General features: G+C 50.8%; 1 protein-coding gene across 2 annotated transcripts in view; it reads right to left on the bottom strand.

The window, feature by feature from the left end:
- LOC149351799 (protein qui-1) overlaps positions 1 to 19,067 on the bottom strand; it is a 484,090-nt gene that overhangs the window by 134,022 nt on the left and 331,001 nt on the right. For both annotated transcript variants that reach the window (XM_089581130.1, XM_089581131.1), the window contains one exon: positions 15,812 to 16,002. In XM_089581130.1, coding sequence (XP_089437256.1) covers positions 15,812 to 16,002 — 191 coding nt within the window. The remainder of the gene's footprint in view (positions 1 to 15,811; positions 16,003 to 19,067) is intronic.

Below are 19,067 nucleotides of genomic sequence, written 5' to 3'. Positions count from 1 at the left end.
CGGCATCTCGCCGCCAGCCGCCGATTAAGAAATCGCTATCGTCCACGCCGCATGCCCGTATCAGCGCCAAGCAAACCACAAGACGGGGCAGTACCTCTTCCCGTGGCGCCTCCTCGACGTGCGGCTCCGCCAGAGATCCTCGGAAAGAGCGCTGGATGAGTGACCATCTGTCGCAACGCGTGTACACCCGCGCCGCCCCAGTATATACGTGTCAGATGGCCGGGTCACGTCAGGCGCTCTCACCATTTCCTTGATGGTCGTGCCGTGCCGTCTGAGCCGTATGTGCGTACTTCGCGTCGGCTATTTGCAGCGGAACGGGTAACGGCCGCTTCGCTTCAGCCTGCTGATATTGGTGTTCGGATGGTCTGCTTTGCGTCCGTGTTCGCGGTCAGACACGGCCATTTCGGCGGGACTTGGCTCGTCGTGAGCCGTGTTACTTCTCCTGGAGATCCCAATCTCTCTTCGACTCGTGTTCAGTGGAATGTGTCAGTCCTTGGTTTTCTTTTCGCGGAGGACGGCGGTGGTGAGGTTTGCTTGCGCACACCACAATACGAAGAAGCCAGCTGCTGAGAAAACCAGGAAACAGAAGAAAGCCGGGAGAGGGGAGATGTGACTCGAGTGAAACGTCTGATTTATAAAACGAGGACTCTCATACACGAACGTACGCACACATTCGTGATGCGGCGGCATAATTACCGAATGATTGTACGACAAATATGGTTTTCTGTGCTCATGTGCACAGCTCATTCGGGTATTACATACAACAAGAAAACTCGAAGACAGCACGGAGTAAAGCGGCAGACAACCTCTACTTTAAATTTATAAAATCTCATGTAAATATATAAATGATAAAATATCATGCAAATACTTACTGATATTTTAAATATAGGGTGTAATGTGGAAACTCGCACAGTTAGCGTGGACGGCCACAGTCTTTGTCCCAGCGGTGCTGCCCAGCAGGCCAGCGTTCCCAAGCGCAAAACCCGAACTTCGTCGGCTTCGCCTATCTTCTTCCTCGCCTTCGTCGGCGCTAGCTGCTGGGGCGTCAAACTCCAACTCTCTTTCTTACGAGGGAAATATAATACTAAGCACGACGGAGAAATTAATCCCCGGGAACACCACCGACGTACGGGGAAAGGCGGCTGCGTTACTAGGAAAGCCGCAAATGAAATTGCGGAAACTCTTCCGCATTCAAAGCGCCTGCAAAAAAAAAAAGAACTGCCGTGACGTCATTTCTATATCTTTGCGATGGAGCTCTGCGACCAGTCACAGGCGTCACACTTCCAAAGACCGGAAACGTGGCTGGAAACCAAAAACCGAAAGACAACAGATCAGTGGTCACGGCAGCAAGGTACAAGTGCAGGCCGCCCCAGTCCCCCACTGTTTCAATGGGGCTTTCCGCTGCATCGCGTGCGTCTGTCTACGTCTCGTTGCAACGCGCGCGTACGGTACAAATAGGCTCTGTGGGTGCGAAGGAAACTATGGGAAGTTATCTAGGGGGCCACAGACAGCAGAACATGCAGCTGATCGCGCTCACGCATGTATACATCAGCGACGGCAACGCGAATTGTGTGTTCTGGGGGCTGTCGTGAAATGCACCCGCAAACTTCGAGGGATCCTCAAAAGCATGCGAGCAGCAGTAGCGCTCTAACGTATTTCATTCAACACCACACTTAACTGAAAAATTGCACGTGCATTTCTCATCAAATGGCGCACTGTGCTGTCGATTATCGGGCGTTTGTTGACTAACTAAGCATTAAGTGGGATTGCAGACGACCCTTCTGACTGACCGTCTGCTGTAGTCGTTGTGATTTTCACGTTCGTGAATTGCTTCCTGTGGGTTGTAAATGGAAACGAATCACCATGACCTGTGCCCAACTGCAGTCTATAACCTGCCGGTTATAGCTATCGACAGGGGATGCACGCGCAATCCTGACGAACATGCATAAGCTAGTTGAACAATTTTATCGCGGAAAACCTTGCCTTGCGTGCATGATGACCCACGGTGGAAAACTTTTCTCTTTAAAGAGCCGAATGAAGTGTAATCAAGCATGCACGTTGTTCTTCTTAGACATTTTTCAGCGCACCTTCAAAGCATGTTTTCCTTTCCACTGCGCAGAAAACCTGGAAGACCACACGTTCGCATCCCGCCCCACACGTAGAAGACGTGCATGCATGTGTGTGTCTGCAAGAGCGCGTTCAAAGAAAAAAAAAAAAGATACAAACGCTTCGCGATTTCGTAACCCCCGCAGCCTTCACAAATTAGCCGATTCGACCGCTTAAGTGGGAACGAAACAATTCACCGACCGTGTAGGAAGCACACACAGGGTGAATTCTGCTGAGAGCTAGCGGTTCTGAACTTGCTGCATACAACGGCTGCACGCAGCCTGAGGGCACAGCATACGAGGAGGAAGATGCATAGGTCGTGTTTGCGACTAAGCTTTCTCTACGTTTTCTGTTTTGCGATGTCTTAACTACGAGGCTCTTCGCATTGTTGGCTATGCTCGCTGCGCTGCTTTCCTCGTATTTCGACGGTAACTGCCCATCGAGACAGCAAAATAGCGTTCCTCCAGAAAGCTCATGAATACATCACCGGTCAAGGCTGCAAGAATCTTCAAGCTGCGGCGCCACGTGTGATTCGCTTTTACGCAGCTGTCTGGGTCATAAAATTTTGTTTTTTTTTCGGTAAAAATAACATATTTGCTATATCAGGTGGCCCTAACCTATCAATTCTAGCCTGACTTAGTATTCTTTTTTCGTCTTCCTTTAATGGGCTTCATCTTATATGTAGGAGAAAAATTGTGAATTTCTTTTTGTTATTCCTTCTCGCGAGTGTATGAGCAACTCATAGTTAGAGACAACGTGTAATATAATTACGCCAAATCTAGAACGATGAAAAAAATAATGCACAATTGAGTACAGTATAGCAGACGGAGACTGTGAGCATGTCAGAGGAGGGATTGGCGCAAATAAAGGGATTGCAACGGCTTGGAAAAAAAAAATGACACGGAATAGTGGCATTCCCTTTCATGATGATTGAAATAACCGACTTCTTTCAGTGATGTGAACCTTTGTGCAACGTCGTCATTAGTGCCGAGCAAGAAGTGTAGTTTCGAAAGTAATTAACAACACAGCAAATCCATGACGCTGCATATATTTAAAAAATCCATTCGCAGACGAAGTGAAACTCGTGGCTCTGGAAGCTTTAATTTCTTTCCACATTTATCTGTCTGCACGGCTGCATTTCGAAGGGAAAGCAAAACCTTCTCGCATTTTCATGCGCGCACACAGGCACACACTGTCACTTGCGCAGCTGCTTGTAAATGGACGCAGCCGTCGAGACCATTGCGGGCGACTTTAAATGCAAATTACTCAAGGAATACGTGTAATCCGTTGCGAACTTTTGAAAATACTTCGCAGGCGGAGACAAAAGCAGAGAGGGGCAAAAAGGGAGTTCGCGAGAACACGACTTTCCGACAGCCTTAACACCCTCAGATTCATTGTCGCGCGGCAGTGGACAAGTTGAGCTCCTTCCCGAGAGGAACAATTTGGGCTTGAAAAGCAACACTGTGACGAACAGAGGATTATCCGCGGCGGTAAACGCGAGCACACGGGCAAGGCTACGCTCGCGAAACAATGGGGCACCGCGCAGCCAGTCGTCTCGCTTTCGTTGTTCGCGTTTTTTTTTTCTATTATTTTTTTTCTGGCTTCGCTTCTGTGAAGAAACCAGCTTCATTTCCAGGCTCAAGCATTACAACCTAATCCCTCCGTTACGACACAGTGAGAGAGAAACGCAGACAACGTATAAGAACGAAAGGCCGGGAGACGAAGCAGCAAAGGTGTTACAAGCAGCCTTGCGAAGGGAGTACAGTAGGGTAGAGAGCTGGGCCAGTTGGCACATAGTTATAAAGAAAAAAAAAACCAGCGAAAGGACGCAGACACAGAGAGGGACACAGGACGACGCTGGGAAGGGAGTGCGGCGCCGGCAGAAATGCGGCCCCATCGATTTTCCAGAGAAGCCGCTTTATTCTATCGAGATTGTCTTCTTCACTACTACTACCTCTTCAAGTTGCTGTTCTTCAAGGCTCGCCAGCATAAAATAGACTTGGATGACCTTTATTGCTATCCAAATCAGCTCAGGCCTGAATCGACTATCCAGGTGAGCTCCGTAGCGTGGGCGCTAGCGTAACCGAATATTTGCTTCACTACATTCACACAATCGGCTCAGCGCGTCGTTTTGAATTTCCTGTCAATGGTAATTGAAACCCGATTAGAAGAGGAATTGGTACACTGTCAATGGAGCTGATCCTTTCTTTATTTATACGGCACCAGCATGGCCTGGCAGTCCTCACACCACTCCTTGCGCAGTGGTCCAGCGGTTAAGGGATCCGCCGCTGACCTGCGATAACAGGTGCTGCTACCGGTGGGGCTTGTGTGACCAAGGTTGCTCTCCCCGAGCAGCTCTCATGATCGATAATTAATTTAACAGCTACCTGCCACGGTGGTCAGTTGGCTCACAATCCGGTAGGCAGGTTGCGATGGCGCCGTAAGGTCACGACACCTTGGTGGCCCGCCTAGGTTGCTTCTCCAGCGGGTGGCCGCTTGGGCCACCCTACGCCACCATATTTTTCGCTCACAACGACGACAACGCTGACGCCGGATTTTATAGATAACGGGGCCTTTAACGCTACTGCGTTAAATGAGATGCCATTGTTGTGCGTATATTAGCCTACTAAAATAATTAACTGAAAGAACGTGACTGCGCTACAACGTGTTGACGCAACAATGAGGTGAGAGAGAAACACTCTATTTGGCGACAAATTAAGCGCCTAGCAAGTCTTCGGTTTGTTGCACCACGGCTAGTTGGTCGGCAAGTTGTGCCGACCCCGGCCAGGCACGCCAGGTGGAGGGTGGGGGATGGAGAATGTAAGGGGATGGCAGTGCGATGAGGCATTGGTAGAGGCAGCGCTGTAGGTTTGCGTATGGCTGGGGGCAGTTTGGACAGGAGAGGTCGGAACGCGCCCGAAAGAGGAATAATCGAGCTGGAGAGAGCAGTGTGTTAAGATGAAATTTCGAAAGACATAGGTCTGAGCAATAGTGAGATTTGGTTCGGGAGGGAGGAGGTGTCTGGAGGGATTCATGCAAATGAGAGTAGTTTTGCGTGATTTGTTCCTTGTACGAGAGGGCTTCATCACAGGAGGGTAGACTTGACCAGGGGATCGCGGGTGGCTGGTGCAAAGCAGAGCAGAGCCTGCGATCCCAGCGTGGCCAAGTGTCCTTTTGACGGTTACTATGGCGGGTCTGAGGGAGAGGAGTGCGGAAGAGAGTCCATTGTGGTCTTCGGGGAGAGTGTGGCATTGCAGAGCACGAACTGCGGCCATCGAGTCTATGTATATTGTGTAAAAGGGGGAGGAGCGAAGTGAGGTGATTGAAATCACATGAGCGATACACAGAAGCTCAAGGTCGGTGTTGGATTGCGGGGTAGTGTATGGTCCCGGCGTGTGGGTGGTGGGTTCGTAGATGCAAAACGCGGCTGCTACGATACTGCTGCGTGAGGGCAGGATGGCGTCCGCGTAAGCAGTGGTATGGGATGAAAGAGGAGCAGGATGACGTGAGGCGTGGGTCTGTCGGCGACCCGCGTGTACGGTAGAGGAGATGTTTCTTGGGACGAGGGCGAAACAGAGATTCGATGGGAAGGGGCTTTTTGGAAAGTATTTAGGAAGGTCGATGTGAGGAATCCTAGCCCACTGCAGGAGTCAACGGCCCAGGTGCGTGTCTGAGAGCCGGGCAATCTAGTGATCCTTTTGTAATTGGATGAGGCCCGAAAGGGGAAGAAACATACCCGTGGCGTATAGACTTTTGGTGGAGGTAGGAACAGGTAGATGAAGAGCAGCCTTATAGGGGATGTGGACGGCGGACGAGTGATCTCGGCCGCGGCGGTCGAATTTCGATGGAGGCGAAATTTTAGAGGCCCTTGTACTGTGCGATGTCAGTGCACGTTAAAGAACCCCAGGTGGTCGAAACTTCCGGAGCCCTTCACTACGGCGTCTCTCACAGCCTGAGTCGCTTTGGGACGTTAAACCCCATAAACCAAACCAGGGCGGAAGAAAGCTTGGTGTACTCAGCCTGGGTGAGGTGAAAGTAGAGTACAGGAATAGAGCATTCGAATGAGTACCAGGGCAGGCGTGAATTGACATGCCTGCTTTTCGTGCAGGCGAGCATTCATTTTGACCACTCGCCGAACTAGGTGGGCGATCGAGTGGCGTACGGTGATGGCAGAGTTGACTGCTTTTTTATGGGAGCATTCTTGGCGGGTGATGCCGAGGATTCTGCATGCTGAGATGTGAGTGATGGGGGTGTTATTTTGGTGAATGGAGAGATATTAACTGAGCTTTAGTAGGTAGTATGGGAGAGGAGGAAAGTCCCAAAATGAATAGATAAGCACGAGGCCGCGTTGCAGAGTTTCCCCAATTTCTCCTGGTGACTCGTGGGTACACCAGAGGATGATGTCTTCGGTGTAGAATGGGTGGTAAAAGTGCGGGACTTCCTGAAGCTGTCGCGTAAGTAGAGCCACGCCACTGTTGAACGGAGTGCGGGAAAACACAAAACTTGGGGTGCTCTGCGAGTCAGCAGGATGGGCGGGGTGCGTGTCGTTAAGCCGGGACTGGGCTGTGCGCTCCCGAAGGAAATTTACTAGGTAGCTTGTGGGTTTCGCACTGGGCATAGGCCACCAACCACCGCGTGTTCGGGCTTGCCACGAGCCGAGGGCCTCGATCAGCTGTCACCACATGCACCCTGAGGGGGCACGGCTCCCGCGCACTCAACCTCCACAGGGACGAGAGTGACTCGCCGCAAAGAAACAGGCCTCCAAGCTCACAAGGAGCCGTTTATTGACGTCGTCCTCGAGCAGATGCACACACTCAACAGTCACGCCGTCCCGGGTGCGCTAGCAGCAAGGCTCCGCTGCACGCACGACGAAACGGCAAGAGCGACACGCGCCGCTAGCACGCCACTGCAGGAGATAGTTCCCACGGCAGTGCTGTGATCTCTTTTGTGGTGGCCGTTGGGCCGTTTGCGAGACAGAGTGGGCAATCAACGCAAGGTACGCCTGTCGGAGGTGGCTGGACCCGCTCGAGCCACTGCAGGTCAGAGGACCCCGTGCTGGCGAGCTGGAGTATGCACTGGCCCAAATCACAAAGGCCGCCCGGGTAAGAACTGTGGCGTACGCACCTAACGCTGTCTCAGAGGAGTCTCCCTCTAGGCTGCGCTCAGACGGTCGCGCGGTGCGCAACGGCCGAAACGGGTCCCGAATTCCCGCCAAAACACACCAACGGCAAAGGTCATTGGGGAGCCGGGGCAGAGATGTGGCCGAATGGCAGTGATTAGTCACCCAGCCGCCTGTCCATCGGCTGAGGTGGGTGAAAGGGAAAGAGGAGAACAACGCGGGACGCGGGCAAAGAGGAGCACAGCGCACGCGCAAAGGCAACGACGGGAAGCCAGGATTCCGACAAGCTGTAGGTGTTTTGCCCCCACTGCTTCTATGCATGGCCCCGGGCATGTGGTCGTGCGAGATGCTGTCAAAAGTTCTTGCGCATGTCCACCGTGATGAGTGCGTGCACTTGAGAGGAGGGGGAGGGGGTGAGGAGTGTATGTTAGAAGAAGAGAAATAGGTCCTGGGTGGAGGCGTGAGGGCCGAAGCTAATTTGAGTGTCCGAAAAAAAGGCAATGGTTTCAAGGTTGTTCTGTCTGAAAGCAATGCAGGACCATCCTCTCCTTCGTCTTTCCCACGGAAGAGGTGAGGGAATGGGTAGTAAGGTTTGAAGCGTAGGGGATTTGCCCCCCCCCCCCTACTCCCCGCGTGTGGCTGCATACTGAAAGAGATTTGAAAAGGGCGTGCTCAGTAGGGGTGTTGCAGAAATTTAGGACATCCACGTGTGTTTGGGATGGGGAGGGGTAACAGGCGAAGGAAAGAAGATTGTAGTGTAAGAAAGAATAGGGGGTCTAGGGGTTCGTATTGTAAGTCTCGGTGGATGGTGGACACGAAAGTATTATCGGTTGGGATAGAGTGAAGTGCCTGATATCCCGGCAAATTTTGCGGTGCGCGGGACTCCTGCAGCAGAACAGCATGGGGTAGGGATGGGAGGGAGAGGAGCCATTGACGGAAGGGGTGCGGTTAGAACGGATGCTTCGACAATTCCATTGAAGGATCTGAAATGGCGGAGACCCCGCCTTTCTGAAAGGGTGCCTCTGGAAGTGGTGGCAGGGAAGTTGAGGTGGGGCTCAGGGGTGTCTCCGGGGGAAAGAGGTGGTGTTGCGATGGCTAAAGTTGTCATCATTTTCTTGACGGAGGAGACATCTTAGACCAGGGGCCCGATGTATGAGGGGTTGGCGATGGTCAGGATGTCACGAGCCATCGTTTCGAGATTGGTCATGCGGTCGGTGAGGGCAGCGGAGCCTAGTCACCGGCTGACCGACAGAGTCATAGTCCAGCTCCATCTGGTCTTCACATTCAGGCAAGAGAAGAATGACAAGTCGTCTCTCTCGTCGTATGAAATGCTCTTAAGGGGCATCATAGTATATTCTGGGATGGTTCCCAGCTGCTGCTTGCCACACCGTTTGAGTCGGTCTCAACGAGGCGTTCAGTGTGGCGCTCACCCAGTGCTCTTCTTCAGCCGCCTAGCGCCACCTCCCGCTTGCGTGTAGCCGCATAATGTCGTCACCGCCGATCAGTGAGATACCTGTCTGCTCCCGTGTCAAAATCACGAAACATTTAAGATTCTGAATACGCTTGGCGGCTGTCAAATCATCCAGCCCCATCAACCGACTGTAATACGTACTACGGTCGCTTAACACACGGACGCCCTGACCGATCATGGGGTCAGTGTAACATGAAACGAGATGAATGATGACCCTTGACGATCATAATGACTTAACCCCTACCGCTTTCCGTCAGTGCTGTAGACGCCGATAACTCTTCTTTCCCGCAGTCACTATCTTCGCCGTTAAAACATGGTCTCTCCCTGTGATCACTGCGGCAACTCATTCTCTTACTGCTGTGGGTCATTCGTAGAAATACCGGTCCACGCCATGTACAATGAATTTTTTAAAACGCATTTTAAGGCGGAAGCCTTTAATGCCTCATCGTTGCAAGCAGGAGTTGTCGTCAGGAATGTCACACTTTTCACACTTTTCAATTGGTCGAAATGGTCGCGACGTCACAGTGAGCGAATTTCAAACGGGGCCAATTGTACTTTGGCTAGAAACCATGCAACCAATTAAAGGGATGATAGAGTGATGCTCCAAGCAAGTATGACTGATTTTAGTTAATTAGGTAATTAACCAATTAGACTAATTAACCTTACCAGTCTGACCAGAAAAATAAATAAAACCGAGTAGGAAATAGGTCGAGTTGGGGAATCAAACCAGTCTCCGGAGTGCGAGACGAGCACGCTAACCACTCCGCCATGCCAGCTCGATGGTTTGGAATGAACAAAGGTGCGTCTAGTGAATACGGTGTCTTCGTTCACTCCCATCTTTCTCCCTTCTCTTACGGCGAAGTTCAGGAGTCCACCGAATCCACCGAGGTGTCCACCGAGGCATGCCGAAGAATGCCGTCAAGTCGCCCGTTCCTTTACCTCTCACGACCAGCACCGTCAGAAAAGCGCCCGCGCCGCTTCTCCCGGTCTGCCGCCGTCCTATCTTCCTGAATCATTGGTTTGGCTTTGGGTGCCCTCCTCCAGCTCAGGACAGTCTACAAAACTGTTGAGCAAATACCAGGGCCTCTATCGCGTTGTTCAGCAGACATCCCCAGTTAATTATCTCGTCGAGCCCATCACGCCTTCGTCTGATCATCGCCGCCGCGGCCATGAAATTGTGCACTTAGACCGTCTGAAGCCCTACTACGACCCAACTATCGTCTCTTGCCCTTAGGCCGCCAGGATGGCGCCTTTCCCCCCCGGGGGTATTGTAAGAGAGTTGGGGTTTGATGCCCCAGCAGCTGGAGCCTACGAAGGCGAGAAAGAAGAAGGAAGGCGAAGCTGACGAAGTTCGGGTTTTGCGCTCAAGAACGCTGGTCTGTTGAGCAGCACCGCTCGAATGAAGATTGTGGCCGTCCACATTAATTGTACGAGGCACCTCATTACAATCTCATTTTCTCTGTACTACTATAATAAACGATGGGACTAACAGCAAGTAAAATTAAATAAATGGTGAAGTGCGGGCCTTTGTTGTGTCTTAGGGGTTTTTGAATAACTGGTGCTAGTACGTTCGTACTAGCGGCAGCGCCACAACCTTGTTGCTTGCGAAACATCTAGATATGCCTTGGGGGCAAGCTCCATGTGAGGCTCTGGCGTAAGGACTCAACTAAGTATAGTGAACGATGCAGAAAAGTGCTGCGAAGAGGAAGCAGTCAGGCTACCATACAGGGGGCAAAGAAGCATATGTGCTCGAAAAGTACTCGCTGACTGCGCCCGCCTGGTGAGTGATGGTGGAACACTGGTACCCATCGGTATTGCAGCAATGAACGGTGCAATGGCGCTGTTATAATGTGTTGACAGAGACCGGCGCTTGGCCGCCGTTAGTTTATTTAAAATATCGCTGGGATAACGGTGGAGACAGGAGGTGGGGGGGGGGGGGGGGGTGCTGATTATGCCGTTCGTTCAGTGTGGAACGGGTGCCTGGCGTTAACTAGATTTTCGGAGCAAAGCCCGACTGCTGCATCGTAAATACTGTCAGGTGGTCTTTACAGAGGCCGTAAAATGCACTGGTCGACATGTGGAACAACAGCCGCAAGAGCCGGTCTCCGTAACGCAGGTACTACATGCAGCGATCCAGTGGCCTTGAGAAAGACCAGCTGGAATTTCGCAACGGCGTCGGAAGGAGTGCGGAAAGGACGTCTCCGTGACGGAACCGTTTAGCTGGACGACCGGCCAGCCGCGTGGCGAGACGGCCGCGCAGGGAGTCCCGGTGGGCGAGAGCGGCGGGCAGCAGCAGCGGCCATCCCGCGGCCAGAGTCCCCGACCGGCGATTGGAGCCGCCGTTCAGCTGGCACTGCCGCGCTGCGCCGCGTGCGCTAATGGAAACTAACGGCGGCCATCGCTGCCGCTCGGGGAATATGAGCGCGGGCCGAGCCGACCGGCCAGAGCCGGCGGCCCGCGCGCGTTAATGGAGCGAGCAGAGATTTTGCTGAGTCACCCCGCTCGCGCCGGACGTCGTGGTAAAAACGAGCGCCCACTTCTCCGAAATATGAGCGCCATTTATCAAGGGGCTGGCTCGCTGTTCCCCTTTCGCGCTCGCCAGTCTACTGCTACGTTGTCGCCCGTTTCTTTGTCTTAGAGGCCTGCGGGAAGCGCGCGCTCGGCATGTGGCCGCGAGTAGTATCCACCTCTACGCGCGTTACGCACGTGCGGGTTCGCGGGTCCGTGGCGCACGTGCGAGTTATATTTGCGGACACATCTGCAGAGGGACAGTATCAAAGGGCCAAGAACAAATGGCCCGGAGACGGCAGCGGCGTTGCGGAGGGTGGCCGCTTTTTAATTGCGCCGCCGCATGCCATCTCGACCGGGGAGCCTACATTTCTCCCTGCACGTGCGGAAGACCGCGTCGCCCGAGAGCTCGGAGAGCTTTAATTTGGCCCTGGGGCCGAGGCTTATCGCTCGCCGCTCTCCTTCAGTTTCAGGGTGCTTCATTCTCTGCTGGCGCGCCTAAGCGCGGGTTTGCTCAGCGGGCGCTCGCTCGAGAGGCACACAGTGCCCCCTTAACTCCTCTCGAACACTACGCAAGTGTAATGATCATATGCGGTTCAGTTGCAGATACTTTTTACGAATATCCGCCAGGAATGTTTTAACGCGACAGCGTTAGAGGCCCCGTTCACCACAAAATTCTGTGTCGGCGTTGTGAGCGAAAAATCACGGGCATGACTATGGCAGGCGGTCGCCAGAGAGCAACCTGGGAGGCAGGTGGGCCACCTGGGTCACGTGACCTTGCAGCGTCATCACAACCTGCCCACCGGATTGTGAGCAAACTGCCCACCCTTACAGGTGGGAGTTAAATTGATGACTCGCCACTCGGGAAGAGCAACCTGGGCCGCACAAGGTTCACCGCTGGGAGAACCTGCCGTCTCGGGGCAGTGGCGCATCGATAAACCGCTACATCATTGCACCAAGGGGGGTACGAGGACTCTCAGCGATCTGTGAGTGTATACAGTAGGGAATGCTGTTCTGTATATATCAGAATTAACCGATTACGCCATCGCGTCATGGCCTTAAGGCGGAGCTCAAGTGTCGAGTTCAGTTTTTTTTCAAGATTATTTTCTTTCTTAAAACCAAAGTGTTCCGATTAAACTTCCCCAGATAAATATCACTGACAGTACTGCGCAACGTGTTACCTGTAATATTATTGTTTGGACCACCTCAATGCACAATTATGGGATGAATATGCCTCAAAAGCACTTTTGCTCAATCTTAGAATTTTTTTTTTTTCTGAACGCGTTTGCGTTCAGAAAATTTATTGCAGCTTCTTTGCTTTTAGGACAACATAGGAAATAGTAGAATGGCTACTGCATGAACATAGCATAAAATGTTTCAATTTTTTACGATTTTCGGTGTTTCATATTTGGGGAAAAACAAAATAAAGTCTTTTGAAGTCGCCATACCGAGCACTTTTGGTCAAGGGCATTATTTTCAACGGGAAGTTGTTGATGAACGTAACATTTTTGCATATCGTAAGATTGCACCGCAACTGTCAGTATATCCGCAGATTCCTTCTGTGGACGCTTGAAGCTTTCTGCTATTTATTGCCAAAAACGCACCCTATTGCTTTATTGATGGCAGTCTTAACTACACAGTGTGGGCGCAGGCCAAACTTTAAAAGCAAGATTTTGCAACAAATCGGAAGATCACACCATTCCTACCAATATGTTTCCAACGGTATCTTTCAACAGTCCATATATAGTTGACTCACAATTAAATGCGCGGTCCAAGAAAGCTTTACTTTTCATACATGGTGTTTCACCTAAGGATTTACATCATTTAAAAAAAAATGGTCTTTTCGAATTAGAAGAGCGCTTATTTCGGCATAGCACTGTCAGCAGTGTAGCACATCACACTAAAGCTAAGATGTGCTCACTAGCAGGCTGGTTAACCGGTAGTGAATAGTTAACTTTTTAACTATTACTGTTAGGCTCCTTAATTTCTGAGATGCGCATAGACCGCCGTAAGTAATATCCATATCAGTTTTTAGAATTACTAAAACTCGGTTACCCTCGGCGCTGTGGTGCAACGAAGTTTGGCTACATCGCGCTAAAATATATGCGCTTTTGAGACGTTTGCAGGCAAAGCACCTTTCCAGCGCACATAACTCGTCGAAATAGCCAAAATTTGTCGGTCCACAGTGCCGAGGGTCAACGCGTTTTTGAAATTCTAAAAACTGATAAGGATATTACTTACGGTGGCTGTACGCCTCTCAATAATTAAGGAGGCTACCAGTAATAATTAAAAATTTTACTATTCAATATTAGTTAACGAGCCTTCTAGTTAGCACGCATTAGTTGTATTCTGATGCGCTACACCGCTGAGAATGGTATGCCGGAAAAAGCGCTCTTTGGACTCGAAAAGGCTATTTTTAAAAATTCTGTGAACCCTTAAGTGAAACACCCTGTATATAAGGTCGCAATGTCTTTCATTCATGCAATACGAGTGTCATAGTCATAACCATGTGTGAAAAACTTTACTGTGAGAAATGTTTTTGGTAGACAATGCTTTGCTATGATTTGCGGACTTAAGATGGCAGCCATGGCACGAGAATATTTTTTTCACCAAAAACGAGCAAGGAGATCGGCGAGTAGGAAATAATGCTTTGCGGGCATGCGCAGTGCAAGTGCGTCCTGATTTTCGTGGCCCCTGTTTCAGAGGAGCCTACAGTTCTCCGGTTGATTTCGTTGCGCAAAAAGGCCTGGATGACGACTGATTTGTTCCAGGACTAGCTTCGAAAGCTGGAGAAGATCCGGACTGAGAAGCGCGAGATTGCTCTTCTGGTCGAGAACTGTTCTGCGCACAGCAATATATAGCGGGGCTGGAGCACTTCGTAATGACTTGTCTGCCGTCGAACTGCACGACCGTGCTGTAAGCGCTTGACCGAATGATAATACAGAATGCGAAAGCCGTGGACCGTACAAAGCAACTGCAGCGGATTCTTTTTGAGCTTCGTTGAAGGTTGAAGGCAAAACTAAAATAAACGCTCGCCAAGCCATCGAAATCAGTTCCACCACGTGGAGGAGCGGCTCTCCTAGCACCGCGCGTAGCTACTGACGAAAAGTCGGCTTTACCTCAGTTCATGGAATTTACTGGCGAGAATGCGGGCAACTGCGCCAACCATGGGGACGCTGTGAGTTCTGCCAAAGAGCTCCAAGAATGGCTCGTCACGTACCGTGCGCGTGCTAACGGAGAGGCCGTCGACGACTACGTATCAGCGGATGACCTGTTTATTTCCCCCACAACAGCGTACGTTATAAACGCCACGAGGGACGCGCAGGAGGCGCACAAAATTATTGGGCGGGCGGTCACGATGAGTTGGCCGAAAAGCCAAGGGTGGTAATGACCCTTGAAACCACATGATGTGGCACCATGCAATTGTTTCTGAGTCACTCCCGGACCTTCAGCCTCAACGCGCTTTCGAACTTGACATCAGGTTCATCTTTGTTGGGCTATAGTGTCAGGAGAACTACTTATTTTGCTGAGCAGTTGTCGTACCGTTGGGGAATGAAACTGTTTTTGTCAATATGCAAATCCTGCTTTACTGGGGGACCTAGAAGAGCGTGATTGTTATAACGAACTGACCGCTATAAGGAAGCAATGTCGCGGCCCCGTGCGCTTCGTTATAGAGGCGTTTGACTGTACTGCTCTACTTGCTAGTGCAGTGTTAATGCTTGTGACCACATGTTTCTATTTTGAAGCATGCAAGGTTACTAGCCTGACTGCACCTAGCTGTATCACGAAGCACCGTGCGAGCCGTGCTATTTCACAGAGGCAAATTGGACGCCGTTGCGGCTAACGCGTTTGTTGGTTGCGTAGGTACTGCTTGGACGCAGTCAACGATGATCGTTCGGAACGTGCAGGAATAGAGGAAGTCAACGAAAAAAAAGGGTGGAAACCATCTAGTGAGCGGGGACGCCATGTCTGTTTTCATTAATACAAAATGCTGTCGCATAGGAATTGAACTCTAGAGTGTACGTCATCATACTGTATAACGCGGTAAGAAACCAAACGTTTTTCTAATGTTCCAAGCTTTATACGCGCGGAATTCCTACCATATGTCCTTTCTGTGCTATGAACATAAACACACCGTAGTAACGAAGATGGCAGTTTAAGCGAGTTGATGCGACATGATTTTAAAATTGTAGCGAAACACAAGACAAGGACGTGAAATAGAAAGCAGGTAGAGACGCACGAGCGCCCACGTGTATCCTGTCTATCTCGTGTCCTTGTCTTGCATTGCGCTGTACCTTAGAAATGACACACAGGGAACTCGCTCTTGGCAACCCTCTCTCTGCTTGTGGATTCCGCCTGGTTCTTCTTTATTGATATTTTCCTCGCCTAAAACCCAGCAGAAAGTCAGCCGAAACTTGTTGGCAATCAGTCGTCCAATGGGAGATACTCTGGTGTTGCAAGCTGCACGAAATATTTTAGAGCACGGCCTACATTCGTTTATTAATGCGTGGATAGGCCGCCACGCATTACGAAGCAGCATCACGAAGGCGCGTGCGGCGCTCGCCCTGCTGCCCGAGTGCGCAGTGGGACGAGGTCCCGACACTCACGATGAGGAAGCACCCCAGGGAGCGGGCATGGCAGTCCTCGAGCTCCCGCAGAGTGGCGGCGGCCGGCCGCAGGCGCGGGTCCTGTCCTTGCTGCAGGTCCAAGAGCTCCACGTCCACGCCCAGGGAGGCGCAGTGCCGCTGAAGTTCGGGCAGCACATTCTCTTGCACCACGCGGCGCTCGTGCTCGAAGTCTGCGCAGGGAGGACAGGCATGTAGGTGCGGCCACAGGACATGATAGTAGTCACGCATGTGCAGTCTATTTCGAAATTGTTTTTTGGTTAAAAAATTAATTCGCCCTTTCAATAGTTCCTCCCTATTTCATCATTTTTTTCGCCGTTCTCAAAGATTAATTTTCATTTAGTCATCCTTAAACCACAAGGCATTTCACGATGGAACTTATAGCACGTGACTTCACAGCTTCTAAAGTTTTCGTCCAGGTTGTGTCACTCACTGAACCGCGATTTCGGCTCGCGGCCTAACCACCGCTTCGCACTTCTCAGCTGGGTACGGGTTGGTAATGAGGCGTGGATGAGATTTATTCACTGAGCTGTTCGGTAGGGAGATTTAGAATAGGGGGACCCTATCGATTAGGGGGATAACGGAATAGCGGGACGCCAGTGCGCATGCGCTGGACAACAGCTAGAGGGGCGTTGTTGTTCTGCGCATGCGCACTGGTGTTCCGATATTCTGCTATCCCCCTAATCGATATGGTTGTCGGCACTACCGCAAGCGAGCACAACGGGTCGGGCTTGTAAGAGGCTGAACATGCGGACGAAACACGACGTGACCAGCATAAGCATAAACAAAAGGGAGCGAAGACGCTGTTAAAGGGTAGCCACGCGTGCAGTCCGTTTCTCCTTTCTGCCCATGCCACCCAGTGCTTGTTCCTCGCACCGCTAACGACGTCTTGAAAGGTACTGACGCTCTTCCTGAATACCGAAGGGTAAGAACACGTCGTTGACGTTTAGGGTTGCGCGACGCTGTTTTATGTCTTATCAGTGTGTCAGCAGTTAAAAAAAATCACTTACATGGACGGCAACTTGTCCCGCCATTCTGCTTACCTCTCCCTATCGTCCATGGCGTGCGCGGCTGGCATGAGCCATACGGGACAATCAGCTGGCGCTAACCTGAAAAGCCACCGTGCTGTTCGGCGCTTAATATTATCCTAACAATAAAGAGATTTTTAATTCTCTCGGTTTCCGCATGTTTTCTAAAGAACAGCCAAAAAATTATTAAATGATCAAAATGACAAAATATTACCGGAAAAACAGCGCGCGTACGCGGACACACATACACGAAAGCGAGAAACGAAAGAAATCCAGGACGTAAAAGGAAAGAAGAATTGCACAATTTCACTATAATGCTTCCTCATTTTGTTATTTACATGAAGGGAGAAAAGCCCTTGAAGGACTGCCACACAATTTTGGCTCCTAAGCCTATGCGAAACCTCGCCATCGACGCCTCTCGTTGAGCCTTGAAAATAGAACTGATAAGGCGCCATTCTTCGGCTTTCTTGGCCCGCTAAAGGGACATAAAAAGAGAGTCTTTGATTAAACACCAACTTTGGGAAGAAAGTAGAGCCTGCTCACGAGCGCGTTGTCCAAAAAGCTATAAAACAGGCTCAGGGTTGTGCCGCGTGACTCAGTGAGGGTATGCCATTGGTACGGGCAGGCACTGACACTGTACCACATAAAGTGCGAGTGCTCGGGCATAACATCAGCAGAAGAAACAACACACGCCACACGACAGCAGTGGGAAGCGGCTTTTCAAGCTCAGACCTGGGAGACCAGCGCAATCTGATTGACCGGACACGGGAGGCAGCGCAAACTACCGGCATCCTGAACTGAGGATGTCCACAACTTGACTCCAGCAAGACTCGTGGGTTCAATAAAGTTTCTCTCTATGGAGTACCTCTGGCACAGTATATGCGACGCATTGCACGCGCCCCTGCAGCACGCTAGTAGTGTGTAGAAGAGAGGTAAAACCTCGGGAACAATGAGGATGCAGTATTCACGGGAGGTCGTTAAGAGACCATTTAACGCTGCGTGTGCTCTTCTGTTACATTTGAACGACGCGCATACGCGTGAATGATGCTAGTTACCTATAGATGCGCCCGTCAATCGTTGTTAATGACAGAAATGCGCCGGAGCTTTTTATTTTTGTTTCTGTGCCGCTTGAAGGCCGAGAAGAACAAGTTGCGGTAGTTGGTTTTAGCTCGCTGGTAATTGTCAGAAAGCTACGAGACAGCTGCCGCTAAATGGCTCATGCTGGAGGCCTAAATATATCTCATCAGCAGTTACTTATGCGCGGTAACAGCGAGATAATCAGGATGACTGCACATAGCATGGCGTGAGGCAAAGAGTTAGTGATCTATTTTTTCACCACTACAGGAATTATGTCAGGCAGCAACCCAGCTGTGCACTAAAAGGGGTCCGCGTCGTCTTACAATTTTTTCATTTTCATGCACGCGTTTTCGCAACAAGGTTGAGTCTCTCCAAATTCCGTACAGAGTGGCTCATTCTGCGGTGGTACTGTGACGCGAGTTGGGCAAAAAGCTTAAACAGTGGTCAGTGCGGAGCAAACAACTTCATCGAAAGCAATTCTTTCTGAGGTCAGGTAGCAGATCAGAATTCTTGACGTCGGCCATGTACTGCTTGACAGCGCACAGTTTGGCGTGTAAAGTAGGTGAAAGGTTGACGAGACGTACGCATATCTTGAAGACAATTTTCAACCCACCAATCTGAGAATAAATGTGTGAGAAAAGTCTTAGGAACATGCTGCTACCTCAACCGTGCATGCAGCTACCAGCAGTTTATCTATACTGTTGGTAGGGATCGCAGGGAGAAACGGGATCGTAGCGCCCCTGGGTGGACTCCCCGACGGATGGAAACATTCCGCCAGGCAGACGAGACCCAATGTCAAAGTAGTATTGCATCACCACGTGGCGGCACACTCGGCGGGTTTATACGTCGCCTTTTTTCCCAGATTAGTGATGCCCGAATCACACCTTACACATCGATACATCACGCATACGTACGCATCAAACCGTTCAAGCCAAGGAACCATCGCAGAATTCGAATTAATCTGGTTTAATTGCCGCACCAACTAGTATAGTCATAATCAACCATAAACGCATCAGTACATGTCCTTGAGACACCACACCAAGTCAAAGAGAACAACGAATTCACCAGGTCCACCTCTATCCCGCTTAAAACGACGAGCGTTTGTGGCATATGTCGGTAGCGTGCCCATCTCG

The sequence above is a fragment of the Amblyomma mixtum genome, chromosome 3 (genome assembly GCF_055824585.1).
Source record: "Amblyomma mixtum isolate Tamu chromosome 3, ASM5582458v1, whole genome shotgun sequence".
NCBI classification, from domain to species: domain Eukaryota; kingdom Metazoa; phylum Arthropoda; class Arachnida; order Ixodida; family Ixodidae; genus Amblyomma; species Amblyomma mixtum.
The sequence above is the reverse complement of the archived record's forward strand: the minus strand, read 5'-3'. Positions and strand labels throughout refer to the sequence as shown.